Genomic DNA, 17540 nt, shown 5'->3' with positions numbered 1-17540 from the left:
CATCCAGGAAATCTAAAAAAAAAAAAAAAAAAAAGATTTTGGGAAAAATAAAATGGATTTGTTAGGGCCCTACAAATATCATGTATTTGAAGATATAATTGAATACTATTACATTTGAATACATATTATATAGGGCCTATATTAATATTTTTTAAATGGCACTCACTCGTTTTTGTGAAGGACCCAAGAAGGTCCATGTCACTTTCAAGGCAGACACATTTCATGTTTGGATGAAATACTCCTTGTTAAAACGTGTTAAATGTATAATTTCCTTCAGTTTAAATTAAATGTGTAATTAAAATAAATAAATAAAAAATTTATATTTAAAGTTTAGAATTAGACAGCCTTGCCTTGTGTACAGTCGTGGCCAAAAGTTTTGAGAATTACATAAATATTAGTTTTCAAAAAGTTTGCTGCTAAACTGCTTTTAGATCTTTGTTTCAGTTGTTTCTGTGATGTACTGAAATATAATTACAAGCACTTCATACGTTTCAAAGGCTTTTATCGACAATTACATGACATTTATGCAAAGAGTCAGTATTTGCAGTGTTGGCCCTTCTTTTTCAGGACCTCTGCAATTCGACTGGGCATGCTCTCAATCAACTTCTTGGCCAAATCCTGACAGATAGCAACCCATTCTTTCATAATCACTTCTTGGAGTTTGTCAGAATTCGTGGGTTTTTGTTTGTCCACCCGCCTCTTGAGGATTGACCACAAGTTCTCAATGGGATTAAGATCTGGGAGTTTCCAGGCCATGGACCCAAAATTTCAACATTCTGGTCCCCGAGCCACTTAGTTATCACTTTTGCCTTATGGCACGGTGCTCCATCGTGCTGGAAAATGCATTGTGCTTCACTAAAACTGTTGTTGGATTGTTGGAAGAAGTTGCTGTTGGAGGGTGTTTTGGTACCATTCTTTATTCATGGCTGTGTTTTTGGGCAGAATTGTGAGTGAGCCCACTCCCTTGGATGAGAAGCAACCCCACACATGAATGGTGTCAGGATGCTTTACTGTTGGCATGACACAGGACTGATGGTAGCGCTCACCTTTTCTTCTCCGGACAAGCCTTTTTCCAGATGCCCCAAACAAACGGAAAGGGGCTTCATCTGAGAATATGACTTTGCCCCAGTCCTCAGCAGTCCATTCACTATACTTTCTGCAGAAGATCAATCTGTCCCTGATATTTTTTTTTGGAGAGAAGTGGCTTCTTTGCTGCCCTTCTTGACACCAGGCCAACTTCCAAAAGTCTTGGCCTCACTGTACGTGCAGATGCGCTCACATCTGCCTGCTGCCATTCCTGAGCAAGCTCTGCACTGGTGGCACTCCGAACCCGCAGCTGAATCCTCTTTAGGAGACGATCCTGGCGCTTGCTGGACTTTCTTGGATGCCCTGAAGCCTTCTTTACAAGAATTGAACCTCTTTCCTTGAAGTTCTTGATGATCCTATAAATTGTTGATTTAGGTGCAATCTTAGTAGCCACAATATCCTTGCCTGTGAAGCCATTTTTATGCAACGCAATGATGGCTGCACGCGTTTCTTTGCAGGTCACCATGGTAAACAATGGAAGAACAATGATTTCAAGCATCACCCTCCTTTTAACATGTCAAGTCTGCCATTCTAACCCAATCAGCCTGACATAATGATCTCCAGCCTTGTGCTCGTCAACATTCTCACCTGAATTAACAAGACGATTACTGAAATTATCTCAGCAGGTCCTTTAATGACAGCAATGAAATGCAGTGGAAAGGTTTTTTTGGGATTAAGTTCATTTTCATGGCAAAGAAGGACTATGCAATTCATCTGATCACTCTTCATAACATTCTGGGTCATATGCAAATTGCTATTATAAAAACTTAAGGAGCAACTTTTCCAATTTCCAATATTTATGTAATTCTCAAAACTTTTGGCCACGACTGTAGAATTGCATAGTGAAAATTACCCCAAAGCACCACCTAGTGTCCAACCTACTCTAATACTATTATAACCTGATTAAATGTGAACAAGGGATCTACATCATGAAATAAATTCTTTATTTAGAACTTGTACATGAAAAATCTAAAAGATTGGACAGAACTATGGGACACGGTTGTGCAGCAGTGAGCACAACAGTGACAGGAGCCTCAAGGTTGTAAATGTGTGAAGCCAGGACGTGGCATCATACAGTATGAAAGCAGAAAGAGGAATCTTCTCAAAGCTGTCAATAACACAAAACATTGTTCTCTTTTAAACAGCAAACTTTTGTTAGAAAAAAATTGCTTACTGATAAAAAAGCAAATGCAATTAATTGGGTAAGAAGGTTGGATAATTATTTGATTGTTTGAAAAAAAAAAGGGAAAAAAAAACAGAATGTATTATTAAGAAACTGATCATTATTTTTGTGCATAGATATGGCATTAGGGACAGTGATAAACAATGATAAATCAAAAATCTTTTGCTGAAGTCTTGCTCAATTCTAGCTGTGGTCCACACCCATGGGAACTTTTCATTGTACGTATACTCCTGGACAAACACATTTTGTGCAATATAGGTTTAGTTTGGTCACACTGATGGAAACAATTGCAGAACAGTGAAAGAGAAGTGAAGTGCCAAACCAGCATGAGCATGATAGAGAACTTATATATACAGTATATATACACATTTATTGATGTCCTTTAGATGAGTGTACAGTCATGGCCAGAAGTTTTGAGAATTACATAAATATTGGAAATTGGAAAAGTTGCTCCTTAAGTTTTTATAATAGCAATTTGCATATGATCCAGAATGTTATGAAGAGTGATCAGATGAATTGCATAGTCCTTCTTTGCCATGAAAATGAACTTAATCCCAAAAAAACCTTTCCACTGCATTTCATTGCTGTCATTAAAGGACCTGCTGAGATCATTTCAGTAATCGTCTTGTTAACTCAGGTGAGAATGTTGACGAGCACAAGGCTGGAGATCATTATGTCAGGCTGATTGGGTTAGAATGGCAGACTTGACATGTTAAAAGGAGGGTGATGCTTGAAATCATTTTTCTTCCATTGTTTACCATGGTGACCTGCAAAGAAACGCGTGCAGCCATCATTGCGTTGCATAAAAATGGCTTCACAGGCAAGGATATTGTGGCTACTAAGATTGCACCTAAATCAACAATTTATAGGATCATCAAGAACTTCAAGGAAAGAGGTTCAATTCTTGTAAAGAAAGCTTCAGTGCGTCCAAGGATCATCTCCTAAGGAGGATTCAGCTGCGGGATCGGAGTGCCACCAGTGCAGAGCTTGCTCAGGAATGGCAGCAGGCAGGTGTGAGCGCATCTGCACGTACAGTGAGGCCAAGACTTTTGGAAGATGGCCTGGTGTCAAGAAGGGCAGCAAAGAAGCCACTTCTCTCCAAAAAAACATCAGGGACAGATTGATTTTCTGCAGAAAGTATAGTGAATGGACTGCTGAGGACTGGGGCAAAGTCATATTCTCCGATGAAGCCCATTTCCGATTGTTTGGGGCATCTGGAAAAAGGCTTGTCCGGAGAAGAAAAGGTGAGCGCTACCATCAGTCCTGTGTCATGCCAACAGTAAAGCATCCTGACACCATTCATGTGTGGGGTTGCTTCTCATCCAAGGGAGTGGGCTCACTCACAATTCTGCCCAAAAACACAGCCATGGATAAAGAATGGTACCAAAACACCCTCCAACAGCAACTTCTTCCAACAATCCAACAACAGTTTTAGTGAAGCACAATGCATTTTCCAGCACGATGGAGCACCGTGCCATAAGGCAAAAGTGATAACTAAGTGGCTCGGGGACCAGAATGTTGAAATTTTGGGTCCATGGCCTGAAAACTCCCCAGATCTTAATCCCATTGAGAACTTGTGGTCAATCCTCAAGAGGCGGGTGGACAAACAAAAACCCACGAATTCTGACAAACTCCAAGAAGTGATTATGAAAGAATGGGTTGCTATCAGTCAGGATTTGGCCCAGAAGTTGATTGAGAGCATGCCCAGTCAAATTGCAGAGGTCCTGAAAAAGAAGAGCCAACACTGCAAATACTGACTCTTTGCATAAATGTCATGTAATTGTCGATAAAAGCCTTTGAAACGTATGAAGTGCTTGTAATTATATTTCAGTACATCACAGAAACAACTGAAACAAAGATCTAAAAGCAGTTTAGCAGCAAACTTTTTGAAAACTAATATTTATGTAATTCTCAAAACTTTTGGCCACGACTGTACACTCACATGACTCTATACAGTACATACTTCAAATAAATGTACATTGGAAAGATTTTACAAATTAATATATTTACATCAGAGTAACATTCATTAAGCAATTAAGTAGCTCATATATCTAAATATACAGTATATAAAGACTATTATTTGGCATACCCCAGTCATTTTATCTTACCACATTCAACTCGGATGGCAAACTCACAATTTGGGTAAAACATAATTTCTATTGTTGTGGCTCTGTAGATTAAATAGTGCCACAGCATCACTGCAAAACAGACATATTATGAATCAAGAATAGTGAAGGTTCGGCCAGTCCTGAAATAGTTCTCAATTTCTTCCAGAGTCCGGCCTTTAGTTTCTGGAACACATTTAGCTGTGAAAATTATATTCACTACAGAGACGACACAGAAGAACAGGAAAGTTGCAAAGAGTCCATATGCCTCCTATATGAAAAGAAATATGTTATCAAGTTTGTCTTTTATAGCTATACTTATTAAAAACTCACACAACTATGTATATGAAAAAATACTACAAATTGAAACAATAAGAAAAGAAAAAAATCAGAAGAAATATAATCATGCATAACATGAGTATATTATTAAGCGCAGGTTATATTATATTTTAATGTTTCGAACAAGTATCATGTTGTTGAATGTGCTGTTAGGTTATTTAAAAACCACCAGCTCACCACCACATGCATGAAGAGTTGTGTCAGAATGAAGGCTGTGTTCCAGCTAACACCAACACACAAACCAGATGCTACACCACGTGCACCCAAGGGTAAAATCTCTGACATTAGCAGCCATGTGACTGGACCGCAACCCATAGCATAACCTGCATAGGAGAGTAATCAGCAATGTTATGCTGCATCGTATTCTACATTAAGAAACAGTACTAGAACTAATTCTAAAAATCAAGTAATTCAGTCCTGTTGACATAATAATCAACAAGTTCCTTATCTGCCATTTATGAGATCCACAAAAAGCTTCTACAGTTCAGTAAGTCAAAGTGAACAGGTCACACTGTAAATCAACAAACTTCCTAAAAACTCACCAAATATGATGACCATAGAGCTAATTAGAGGAATTTGAGTTATTGGATCGAAGGCAGGGACCATTGAGCCTCCATAAGTGCTCTTCAAGCCCTCGGTTACGGTAAGATTGCCATGGCTGCAAGTTGTTTTGTGGGTGTACATGGTCATTGAAAGCATGGCTATATACATCAAAAATGTTTTTTTAGTTATATTTTTTCCAATGAATTACATTTACCAAATATAATACTTTGTTTTTTTAATTCTACACAAACCTGAACTGAACAGTTGAGCCTTTCGACCTACTTTGTCCATCAAACTGGCTGCGATAACAATAGACATCATTCTAACAACTACCACTAATGCTGCATCATATTTTAGTTCCTGAATGGCAATACAACGTCATTTTTTTCAGGTGGATTAATGTGCTTTCAGGTATTTCACAGTGTGAATGAATAAACTCTTTATGACATACTAGTGATACATCTGTCATGTGGAAGATGGGCTCCAGATATATAAGAATTGGGGTTATACCAGTCATCTGCTGCAGGAATCTCATGAAGACAGAGATTAGAATTGGTTTATAGTATAAAGGTTTTTTAAGATCACTCCATTTAGCGCCATTGGAGAGAACATGCAAGTCATTTAATATTCTATTTTTATATAATGCATATTTGATTTCTTTTTTAATCGGCAGCAAACACCCTTCTGTAAAATGTGCATTTTAAATTTTAACCAACAACCTTGGTTGTATATGTCATTTTATAATATTATGCAATAAAAAATTAAATGCATAAAAACTTTAAATAGCTTTTTTTATCTAAAGCTTTTTAAATATTGACGTTTGTGCTAAATACTGACCCCATTCTCACTTATTGAATTCTACTCGCATGACTTACATTTTATGGCAAACCAACCATGATAACAGGCTGTAATCCACCGCTATGTGCCTTTTACCTGAGAATTTATACTGCGAAAAAATTTTTTTTTACTTGGTCAAGTAATCAGAACTGGTGCCTCTGAGCCATTCTAGCGATTTAACTGCTCTTGCTCTCTTTCCTTTCATTACATGGTAACGTGGGGAGGTCGGCATGAAGCAAAACAAAATTATCATGATAACAACAGGGATCTCCCCAGCCACAGCCAGCCACCTCCACAGCAAAACCAAGCCTAGTTTTAAACAAACTCACTCAATTTTGTTACATTATTTCAGAAAACAAGACTTTAAATCTTAGTTTTGAATCTCATGTACATCTATTTTGATTTGAGGATGTTAAGATATTTGTATTACTGGGGAAAATACTAAGGAATACATTGATTTTTAGCAATGCGTGCAACATTTAATGCCATGACTTTATCAATTTAAGACTTTGTACTCTGATTTAAGGCTTTAATTCATGGAAGACCTGCAGAAACCTTGCAATAACTCACATTTTTGTTTCTGAAACCAATTCATTCATCAATTGCTCAGAAAGCAATGGTTACACTATAGTTGTTTTAGAAATGGCCACTGTCATTTTTATCAAACTTACTAAAAAACTAAATAATAATGCAAATGCAATTAGCAGTGGCACTGTAGTATTTACAGTGGCATATTTGTAATTCTAAAAACAAGATGGACTAACAGATAATTTACAGGAATAGAGCCAGCCGTGAAGCCACCAGCGATTCCAGAAAGACATCGACCCTATAATAACATCCAAAAGTTTTGTGCAGACCCCATCACAAGAAACCTACAGCAGATGGTACTCCTGACAACATGATGCTTCTTTTTCTCCCTACTCTGTCATTCAGCACCATGGCACTAATACCCCCTAAGGCTGCTCCAAGGGTGAAAACTGAGTTTAATTTCATTTATGTATTTAGCAGACACTTTTATCCAAAGCGACTTAAAGTGCACTCAGGCTATACATTTTTTTTTACCAGTATGTGTGTTCCCTGGGAATTGAACCCTCAACCTTTTGGGCTGTTAGCACAATGCTCTAGCATTGAGCCACAGGAACACACCTAACAAACAAAAGAGAAACTAGTTATAAAAATGTGAAAAATTATAAAAAAAAATGTTTTACTATTTGTATATGTAAACTTATTCCGTGTCTTTAGACACATTAATGATCTTACACCAAACCATGATATTTGATGGATGTCCATTTGCAGCCGAGGGTCATCGCCCTTTTGAAGTTGGGGAATGACAGGGGAGGGGATCAATAAGGCAAACCCAAAAGTAAAATTGCCCAAAACAGCTGAAAACACCGCAAGGAATAGCCAGCCATGTCTAGGAAGTATAAACATAAATAAATAAATGCACGAAAAACATGACATTTCATTTAGAAAGTTATAAATCAAGAACAAAGAAAGACAAAGGAACGATGACGTCACCTGATTCGGGCTAGTTGGTGTTTTCATCTGGACCGTCTTCCATCTCTCCTCAGCTTCTAAGGGCTGTAAAATGAATCAAATATCGATATGGACTAGTGTACATTAATATACGGAACTACTTTAATGCTCGAATGGGTATAAGCAAAGTCCTTTTATAAATTGTCTCTGGTATAACTGACAGCACGTGAAAGTAAAAGCCCATTTTTACAATACTGGGGTTTCTAGATGGGGGACAAAAAGTGTAAGCAAGCAAACGTCAGAACTTCCTCAACTCATATTAGAGTAAGTTAGTGTGTTTAGTAACCTAAAGAGCGGCTTCCTCCGCTTACTGCGGTTGCTATGGTTGCTTAACTGCAGTGTCAGATCCAGACATCAGACCGACCGCGGACCTCGAGGCTCGAGCTGCTTCTAGCCAATCCTGACGCAGGAGGCGGGACTTGTGGAGGGAAAAAAACACGCAAGTCAAACGTCCCCTGCGCACGCGCCCTGACCTCTTCAGAACGTTTTTATGAGCCGCGCTGTGGCCGCCTCCCGGTTTTAAGCAACACGGAACAACAAATGTGAAATTCAAACACAAACACTGTTTTTAGTTCCCACCCGCCTGTCTGTTTGAGTATTTCCTCCGTCCCATAAATGAGCCATGGCGGTGAACTTCGGCAAGATTGTCGTGGGGATTTATGTGGAGATAAAGCGCAGCGATGGTGAGTTCATATTTGGGTCGCCTGTAACCGTCCGTTAAAGTCGTTGCCCCGGTTCGGCTATCGGATGCTAACGTTACCACACAAAAAAAAAACTGACAGAAACGGAAGGTTTAGGAGGTTGGGCCTGTTATAAATCGATATATAGTGTTAAATTAGGTCTGTTGGTACTGGTTGCCGCGGTAGTTGAAGAGCTTGTGTCAATTAACAGTGCAACTGATGGCTTGGGTTAGCCACCTGCTAAACCCGGGTGGAGTTTGTTTAGATATTCTTAATGTGTGCGGTCATGTTTGATATGAGCCCATTAACTGGTTTACTTGATGCAGATTAGCGTGGAATTATTTGTGTCTTGTATTGGTAGGGAATATCAGTGAGTCTTGTAGATTATGGATTTATGTGGGTTAGCCATCTTAAGTCACTTTGCAAATGAATGTTTTGTTTTACAGATTGGTTGTGAACAGAGGGAGGTTGCTGGTTTGTTTAGCTTGGTATTTTTGAAACATAAACCCAACATAAATTTGGATGCCACTTGCTTCACATCAGTCACTCATTTAAGGTTAACGAAATCTGAGAGTTTCCATATAGGCCTAGTCATAATAATCTGACTGTATTGTAAGTGTAATGATTTGAAGATGACAAGCAAGTTCCTTGAAGTTATGTGATGTCATTCTTTGGGTTCAAAGGTTAAACTCCATCCTAGTCTCCATAGAAATGACTGACAGTTTGGGATTACTTGCATTATTATAAACAGTTGTAAAAATAAATAAATGACCAATATTCACACTTAATTCACTCGAAAATAGAACCAAACAATGGCTTTCACATGTAAAGTAACCTGTTTGATGTGTGTTACTTTTTGGACAGCTACTTAATTTATTCATTTATTTTTAGGTTAGAAAAGTTGATCCAAGGCAAAGATGAAAACTTTTTTCCATTTAGGAAGCTAACAACCACCACAACTTTAAATAAGAACAGTAGTGATTCTACTGCTATTACTACTACTAATATGTATTATATTGGAAATAAAAATAATATATGTAGGATGTTTAATGAAGATGAAGAATAGTTGTGCAATTACAAGTAATTATCAAGTATCAATTTCTATTAATGATGTCACAGTAGAGATGCTGTCTTGTGAGCATTTAGTGGTGTATCATTGGTATTCGCATCAATAGAATTTGGAAAACTGTCAGAAGAGATCTTTCAGAAGGCTGGGTTATATTTAACTTCAGCTTTAGCAAAGAAATAAGTGAGCCCGGGTCTGATGTGATGTGAGACAAACCACTCCTGTCTATTTGGGAAGTTTCATGTTTTGCCTAATAGAGATGACACTTGACATGCTCTCTGAAGATAAACAGTGCTTGTAACATTTTTAAACAGGGGAGGTCTCTAGCGCCATAAAGATGTGCCTTTACTTCAAGCAGGGTTTGAACTTTTCTTTTGGCTTGATTTTGCATACAGGGGTTTTAAATAGCTTGTTTTATGGCAGGATAAAATGTGCTTTTTATTTCTGATGCCACTGTTGAATAATTGCAGGGATGTTGACGTGTGAGTAGGAATAGCTCTGAATAATAGATACAGAACATGGCTGTTTGTTTTCAGTGATACTTTTCAGTAGGTAATATTAGCACAACTTCTGAAGTGTCCTGAGAAGCCGATTGCTGTTGACATGCCATCATGTACATAAACACTTTTTCAAGTTACCATTAGATGTGTAAAATTTCTCAATGGATACATGAATGTTTTTTTAATTTATCTTTCACACTTAGAGGTGTTGGGTTACTTACAGGGCGAATACACCAGGCCATGGTGACCTCTTTAAATGAAGATAATGAAAGTGTTACTGTGGAATGGATAGAAAATGGAGACACTAAAGGAAAAGAGGTAAGTCTATTGCAGCCTCTCAGCTGCCTGTGTTATTAATAATGGATAGAACAACATTCTGGTGTTGTTAGGGTTCAGTATAAAACTCTCAGTCAGTGGAAACATGCTGTGTTTCTTTCAAATATAAATTGTTATCATGTACATTGAACCATTTTTCTCCTTAAGATTAGAGCTTTCTGCATGATTTGGCAAAAAAGTGCCTAGATTTCTTCTTGTAATGTTCACAGCTTGTTCTTTTTTTTTCATAACAGATTGATTTGGAGTGCATATTCTCACTAAATCCAGATGTTGCTCCAGAGGAGGAGATTTCCTTGAGCCCTGTTACACCACCGCCTCCTACACCCAGCTCCGTGAAGGTCAACAAAATCCCTAAGGTTTGTATGAGGCCAGAGTTAAATGCTTAAATGTCATTCTAATTGTTCGCATATTTTTAACCTTTTTGTAAACTTGTTTGTGTGCAGAATCGTAGAACTATTGCACCGGGAAGGAGTGAAATCCCATCCAGAGACAACAGAGGTATATTTGTTGTTATATGACTCAGGAATAGGGCTGCACAATAAATTGAAATAAGTTATGAATTGGAGTATGGCCATGTGCAGTTATTAATCCACAAAAGTGATATAGGTAGTAATAAAAAAAAAAAAAAAATATATATATATATATATTGTGCAAGTGCAGGGTGCTTTAGAGTGAAGGAGCAGCACATGCATGTGTCGGGCTCATGATGCAGTTTTTTCAGAGTCCACACTCCACAAGCACTTCGTTGTGACCGTACACTGAATTCGTTACAACATACACTGGGAACTACTTTTTTCCTCATTTGCGTAATTTAAAAAAAATTTTGTGCTAAAAGTTAACATACAAATTTAATGTACTGTAATAACACTAGGAGAAAAAATTGGCTATATGTGAGTCTTCCTTTACTGTAAAGCATATTTGAATATTAGGCAAAGTTTTATTCAAACATTTAATTAATGGACATTAAAAAAAAGCTCCTTGGAAAATGAGTATGTATAGAAAATATCAAATATTATATTGATTTTATATAACTTTTTTGTTATTGTTTGTTTGTTTTTGTGACTATTGTATATAATTTACTGAAGTATTATTTTTATGACTATTTTTATTTTAATGTATTACTCATTATTATTGCTTGAGTTTGCCATGAATTTAGCTTTTGATGCCGATATGGTGTTAAATGAAAAATATATAAATAATAACAGCAGGGTTTTTTAGACAATGGAGCAAGTTCACCAGAACTGAAAGAGAGTGCATATAAAAAAATACACCAACTTAAAGGCTGTCAAAATTAAGACTTGAGTTTATTGCCGCATGAAAGATTACGACAGGTGTATATTGCTATTTTTAAACAAAATTCTATTTTTCAAAATACAATTTATTAATTTAAGAATTTTTAGTTCGGCTACAAAAGATTAACATAATGAAATGGAAATTCACCCTACACCAATTCATCTTTTTAAAATGCATGTTATTGATCTTATTGTGAATGATATATTTATGCACACATTTTATTATTATAATTTTTTTTTGCTATAGTAAAAATTACTACTACACATGACTTATAGTTGTCTTAGCATACTAAGCTGGCTGTGTTTCAAAACTTGTAAGTGGCATTTTTGTGCATCTAAAGCCCCTTTCACACTGCACGTCGGACCCGGAAAATTGCCAGAACATTGCCGGGTCGCCTTCTGTTTGAAAGCAAAACATCCGGTAACATTGCCGGGTTCAATCCCGGGACGAGCGCTGTGTGAAGAAAAGCCAGAACTAATGCCGTAAAGGGTGTGTCGTAGTGATGACGCACGTTATTGCGGGACTCTTTTACCAAGTGTTAAGAAGGCAGAACAACGTTCGCGACGTTAGTTCCTCACTTTCCGCGCTGACGCTGAGATCGTTCACCAGCTTAAGTGAACGTTAACGTGCCTAGCGTTTTCGACTCGTACATTACATGTCACATCCTGATGTCGCGTGTCTTTACAGGACCTTTACGGGTTGTGTGTGAACGCACCCACATATTCCGGGCAATCACTGGCAGCGTGAAAGTGCAAAATGTAGTGACCCGGGAACAATTGCTGAGACACATTACCTGTGTATTTTCTGGGATCGCAGTGTGAAAGGGACTATAGGAATGTTTGAGTGCTCCTGTGATGCCTCAGTTTTTGATGTGTGATTCGCTGACACTTATGTGTTCTGTTTTAAAGTTATCTCGACTCGTGGACGGCCGGCCCAGCAGCAACAGCCAGAATCAGCACCCCCTCCACCAGTACAACAGCCCTCTCAGCCAACACAGAGCCAGACCCAAAGTCAGCTAACTCAGCAGCAACAAAACGGTAATATGACACTCCTCAGTCTTTTCAGTCTGTTATTGTCAACCCCCTTTTCCCTACGGGAAAACGCTGAAAGCAGCACCGAGGCCTCCTGCGCAGGATACATATCATACATAAAGAGAAAGCATCCTTTTAGAGTCTAAATTTTACAGTAAACCCTTAACCTTGCTCATCTGTTGGTACCTTGGCTCAAATCTTGTAGGGTGTGGTTTGGCTACCCCTCTGAATGTCAGTGACTGTTTGTGACTGGCCAGGCTTGACCTGACTCTGAACCACCCTGATTAATCCTCTTGCTTTGAATTTATGAAGCTTACTAGAGTCTGTCTGCTGAATTAATCTGGAATCAAAATGCTCAGACTGTTTTCTATCTGCTGCGTGATGCAGCACATCCTTTGGGCAGGACTACAGTTGTTCCAGACTAGTTTGATTTGTTTGTTTAGTGCAGGTATAGGACAAAATTGAATCACAGATATGCTGTGGTTCTTTCTCAGAATTGTAATTAAAGGAATAGTTCAACCTTTAGAACATCCAAGATGTTGGATGAGTTTGTTTCTTCATCAGAACAGATTTAGGATAATATTAAAATTGCATCACTTGCACACCAATGGATCCTCTGCAGTGAATGGGTGCCATCAATTCCAAACAACTGTTAAAAACATAATCCACAAGTGCACATTTCTCTCCTGATTCAGATGAGAGCACATTTTTCACTAGAAAAATCAATATTATGGATGAAGATCTTCATTAATTGCTTATTACAAACACGTAGCTTTTTGCTTCACAAGACGTTAATTGATGGACTGGGGTCATGTGGGTTATTTGTGGATTATTGTGATATTTATCAGCTGTTTTGAACTATTCCTTTAATATCGAATCGTGAGGTTTCTAGTTTGGTGTGACGAGAGGAGTCAGTGTTTAGACTACACACTGTTTTTGGGTGGATTAAATTAGATAAGTATTAATGCCTCCATTTTGTGGCCTAATCTTTTATTGCTTGTTCTGCTGATACTATTGTTTGCAAGTAATAGCAATAATGTTGGGTAAGTTGAAGACAGCAAAAGAGCATAGATAAATGACTTTGGAAAAGGTCTGCTCAGAGAACAGAGGTCTTTAAGATGGAGAGGGCTGTTGGTGCTACCATGTGCCAGCTGCCAGAGGCTGTGGCTTGCCTCTAAAGCCACTCTGTCTACACACATACACTCTTGTATTAGCGAGAGATACAGAGTGGGAGGGGATGGGCTAAGAGAGAAGAAATGGTTGTTTGCCTTTGATAAAATGGAATAGTGTGTGTACCATTCTGCCCTCTAGCGGCGAGGAGGAAGTCAAACTGTGTGAAGGAAGTGGAAAAATTGCAGGAGAAGAGGGAGAGACGAAGGATACAGCAACAGGAACTGAGAGAAAAGCGAGCACAGGTAAGACTTCTCATTTTTCTGTCATTATATTTTTCTTCCTTGTTTCTCAGCTTGTATTTGTAATGGGTTGTCAAATAGATTATTTCACCTGGTGGTGTTCCTATTGTGAATTTGCTTGTTTTGTTTTAAAGGAAATTGATACAACAGTTCCAAACTATGAAATACTGCAGATGATCCGAGACTTCAGAGCAAGTTTGGACTATCGACCGCTAACCACGACAGATTTGGTAGGTATTGATGTATTAATGTCTGTGTCATAAAATAAAATAAAATAAAATGTAAAAAATTTAATGAATTTAATTTCACAAACACAACCATCATGTATCATTATTTTTTTCCACAGTATTTTAATATTATTATTTTTAGTTAATTTTTTATTCATTATTTGTGACCCTGGAGCACGAAACCAGTCTTAAGACGCTGGGGTATATTTTTAGCAATAGCCAAAAAAACATTGTGATATTAAGTAAAGATCATGTTCCATGAAGATATTTTGTACATTTCCTACCGTAAATAATAATAATAAATAATAATAATTCCTTAAATTTATATTTTTCTGCCTTTTTCTAGGCACTCAAAGCGCTTTACATTGTCAGGGGCCATCTCCTCATCCACCAAATACATCAAATTAATTTTTGATCAGTAATATGCATTGCTAAGAATTCATTTGGACAACTGTAAAGGCGATTTTCTCAGTATTTAGATTTTTGGGCACCCTCAGATTCCAGATTTTCAAATACTTAAATCTCAACCGAATGTTGTCCGATCCTAACAGACCATACATCAATGGAAGCTTATTTATTCCGCTTTCAGATGTTTTAATCTCAATTTTGAAAAATTCACATTTAAGACTGGTTTTGTGGTCCAGGGTCACATTTTATTTTTATTATAATATATATATTATAATTATTTATTCAGAATATTTTCTCCATCTGAACTTTGAAGGGGAATATGACCTAGACATGTTCATGTATTTGAGATCCACCTTTTAATGATTAAAATAATAGGTCAAATATCATTATATCAATATCATATATTATTAGTAAGAAAAAAAGTATAACTAGCAACATTCTTGGATGTAAAAAAGTAAAACTTGATTCTTTTTTTTTTTGTCAGATTGAGGAGCATAGAATATGTGTTTGTGTTAGGAAACGACCCCTCAATAAAAAAGGTAATGTCTCCAAAATTTAGTTTTTTTTAAATGACCGTACATGTGTTGTAATTTATTTTTCATTTGTGTTGTAGAGTTGACGGTAAAAGACTTAGATGTGATCACTATTCCAAGTAAAGATGTTGTCATGGTTCATGAACCAAAACAGAAGGTCGATCTGACTCGATTCCTAGAGAACCAAACATTCCGCTTCGATTATGCCTTTGATGACAGCACAACAAATGAAATGGTTTACAGGTAAGGCTGATTTCGTTTGTTGTTCATTAAAAATAAATCTTGCTCTTAAAAGGATGTTGGGAATTAGTCACTGTTGGAGGATAAAATTTTATAACTGTTTTCTCCACAGGTTTACTGCAAGACCCCTTGTGGAAACAATCTTTGATAGAGGAATGGCCACATGCTTTGCTTATGGCCAAACAGGAAGTGGAAAAACGCATGTAAGAAGTATTTCTTTTACATAATTGAGTTTTTTTTTTTATATACTGTTTGTACGGTTTTCTAGGTTTTGTACTGATTATGGCCACAACTTTATTTCTTATTTTTAATTTATCAGTGTAATAAGACATAAAGCTCATTGATTGGTTTGTGTTTTAGACCATGGGTGGAGATTTTTCAGGAAAGAACCAGGATTGTTCAAAAGGAATCTATGCATTAGCTGGTAATCAATGTTTATTTGGTCCTATAATTTCTTTAATCTTGTTCTTTCAAGCAAACTCATTCAAATACATGTTGTACACACACACACAGCTCGAGATGTTTTTCTCATGCTGAAGAAACCAAATTATAAGAAGCTGGATCTTCAGGTTTACGCAACTTTCTTTGAAATTTACAGTGGAAAGGTAAGTGGCTCTGAATTCTGTTCACTTTTAATAAATTCAAAACATGTGAATACCATTTGAAGATTTGTGCTCATTTGCTTAGTGACTGGATCATTTTCATTTTTGATTGATTTATTTTTGATTGTCAGAAAATTGAGGACTAATTGATAGCTAAAGGCTATTGGGACAAGTCTTTCAGAGTCTTTTTCTTCTTTAGGTATTTGATCTGTTGAATCGTAAGGCTAAGCTACGTGTGCTAGAAGATGGGAAGCAGCAGGTGCAGGTGGTTGGGCTTCAGGAGCGGGAGGTCAAATGCACCGAGGATGTCCTTAAACTTATTGAAATGGGGAACAGCTGCAGGTAATACCCAATGGGTTAAACAAGTTCACTGAATATTGCTCTAGTTATTAGCATTTGTTTATTTCATAATCTTGTTTTTAACGATTCATGATCTTTGATCTAAAATTGGTCCACACAGTGTCTTAGTACATACAAATTTCGCCTTATTATCTTCTTTTTTTAGGACCTCAGGTCAGACCTCAGCCAATGCCCACTCATCCCGTAGCCACGCCGTCTTCCAAATCATTCTTCGAAGGAAGGGCAAGATGCACGGCAAATTCTCACTTATTGATCTGGCGGGTAACGAACGTGGAGCAGACACATCCAGCGCTGATCGGCAGACTCGTTTAGAGGGAGCAGAAATCAACAAGAGTCTGTTGGCTCTGAAGGTCAGCACCTTAAAAATACCACCCAAGAGCAGGTGTCAGCAACCATTTGGTCATGAAGTGCCATTTAGAATTTTCCTAGTTAATCACTGTGATCCTGCATGTTCCATTCATTAGGAATGTATCAGGGCTCTGGGCCGTAATAAGCCTCACACTCCATTCAGAGCGAGCAAGCTCACACAGGTCCTCAGAGACTCATTCATCGGTGAGAACTCCAGGACATGCATGGTAAGTCTGAATAAGCTCTTTTTCTCCAATACTGGGATTTGCCTTAGTTTACCTTTGCCTGTTTGCAAAGCTGTAATTGTGTCTGTTGTCTTCATAGATCGCCACCATTTCTCCTGGCATGGCCTCCTGTGAGAACACGCTGAACACTCTGAGATATGCAAATAGGTGAGGACATGGCACTGCGTTGTGTTTTTATGAAAACAGAAGTGGAATAGAACACTTGCTTCTAGCTGTTTTTTCCCTTTGAAGAGATTTTAAATACCTCTCTCAGATTTTTGCCTCCAGTGCTTTTTAAAAATAATCTCAGTAAAGTTGTTGTATTTACCAATGCAAGTGCCAATGGGGAAAGTGTTGTGACTGTACATCTCTCCTGACTGGCTGTGCTCTTCTTTCTCTGACTTGCTGTTTTTCTCTGTTCTGTCTTGACTGTCTTCAGAGTAAAGGAATTTGGGATTAGCCCCTCTGACATCCCCTTCTCTCAGGGGGGAGGAAGTCGCTCTGAACCCTCTCCTACCTATGAGTATGAGCACATGTCTATGCAGCTTCCCACCTTATTCTTAGACTGATAGACTGCAGCAGTGTTGGGGACTAACTAAAACTAGTGATAGAAGTCACTAACATTTTTCAGTAGCGTTATAGTAGCCAAGC

General features: G+C 37.7%; 2 protein-coding genes across 5 annotated transcripts in view; one reads left to right on the top strand and one right to left on the bottom strand.

Moving 5' to 3' along the window:
* Window positions 1-4483: 4483 nt before the first annotated feature.
* LOC132115036 (solute carrier family 2, facilitated glucose transporter member 6-like) lies at window positions 4484-6098 on the bottom strand. The gene is made up of 5 exons (XM_059523452.1): window positions 6094-6098; window positions 5708-5885; window positions 5508-5616; window positions 4891-5036; window positions 4484-4645 (listed from the first exon to the last, which is right to left on the bottom strand). Exons 1-5 carry the CDS (start codon window positions 6096-6098, stop codon window positions 4484-4486), a joined length of 600 nt encoding a protein of 199 aa, XP_059379435.1.
* Window positions 6099-8071: 1973 nt separating this feature from the next.
* kif2a (kinesin family member 2a) overlaps window positions 8072-17540 on the top strand; it is a 12797-nt gene continuing 3328 nt past the window's right edge. The window contains exons 1-17 of one of the 4 annotated variants that reach the window (XM_059523157.1): window positions 8072-8312; window positions 10081-10193; window positions 10445-10567; window positions 10655-10709; window positions 12413-12541; window positions 13847-13950; window positions 14082-14177; window positions 15067-15121; window positions 15196-15358; window positions 15468-15558; window positions 15716-15779; window positions 15869-15960; window positions 16157-16299; window positions 16463-16667; window positions 16782-16892; window positions 16990-17057; window positions 17329-17412. In XM_059523157.1, coding sequence (XP_059379140.1) covers window positions 8252-8312; window positions 10081-10193; window positions 10445-10567; window positions 10655-10709; window positions 12413-12541; window positions 13847-13950; window positions 14082-14177; window positions 15067-15121; window positions 15196-15358; window positions 15468-15558; window positions 15716-15779; window positions 15869-15960; window positions 16157-16299; window positions 16463-16667; window positions 16782-16892; window positions 16990-17057; window positions 17329-17412 — 1757 coding nt within the window. In that variant the 5' untranslated portion in view covers window positions 8072-8251. The remainder of the gene's footprint in view (window positions 8313-10080; window positions 10194-10444; window positions 10568-10654; window positions 10710-12412; window positions 12542-13846; window positions 13951-14081; window positions 14178-15066; window positions 15122-15195; window positions 15359-15467; window positions 15559-15715; window positions 15780-15868; window positions 15961-16156; window positions 16300-16462; window positions 16668-16781; window positions 16893-16989; window positions 17058-17328; window positions 17413-17540) is intronic. The other 3 variants (XM_059523158.1, XM_059523159.1, XM_059523160.1) reach the window with 3 other exon arrangements.

Source organism: Carassius carassius, chromosome 34 (genome assembly GCF_963082965.1).
Source record: "Carassius carassius chromosome 34, fCarCar2.1, whole genome shotgun sequence".
NCBI lineage: Eukaryota > Metazoa > Chordata > Actinopteri > Cypriniformes > Cyprinidae > Carassius > Carassius carassius.
Note: the sequence above shows the minus strand (reverse complement) of the source record. Positions and strands in the feature narration are given on the sequence as shown.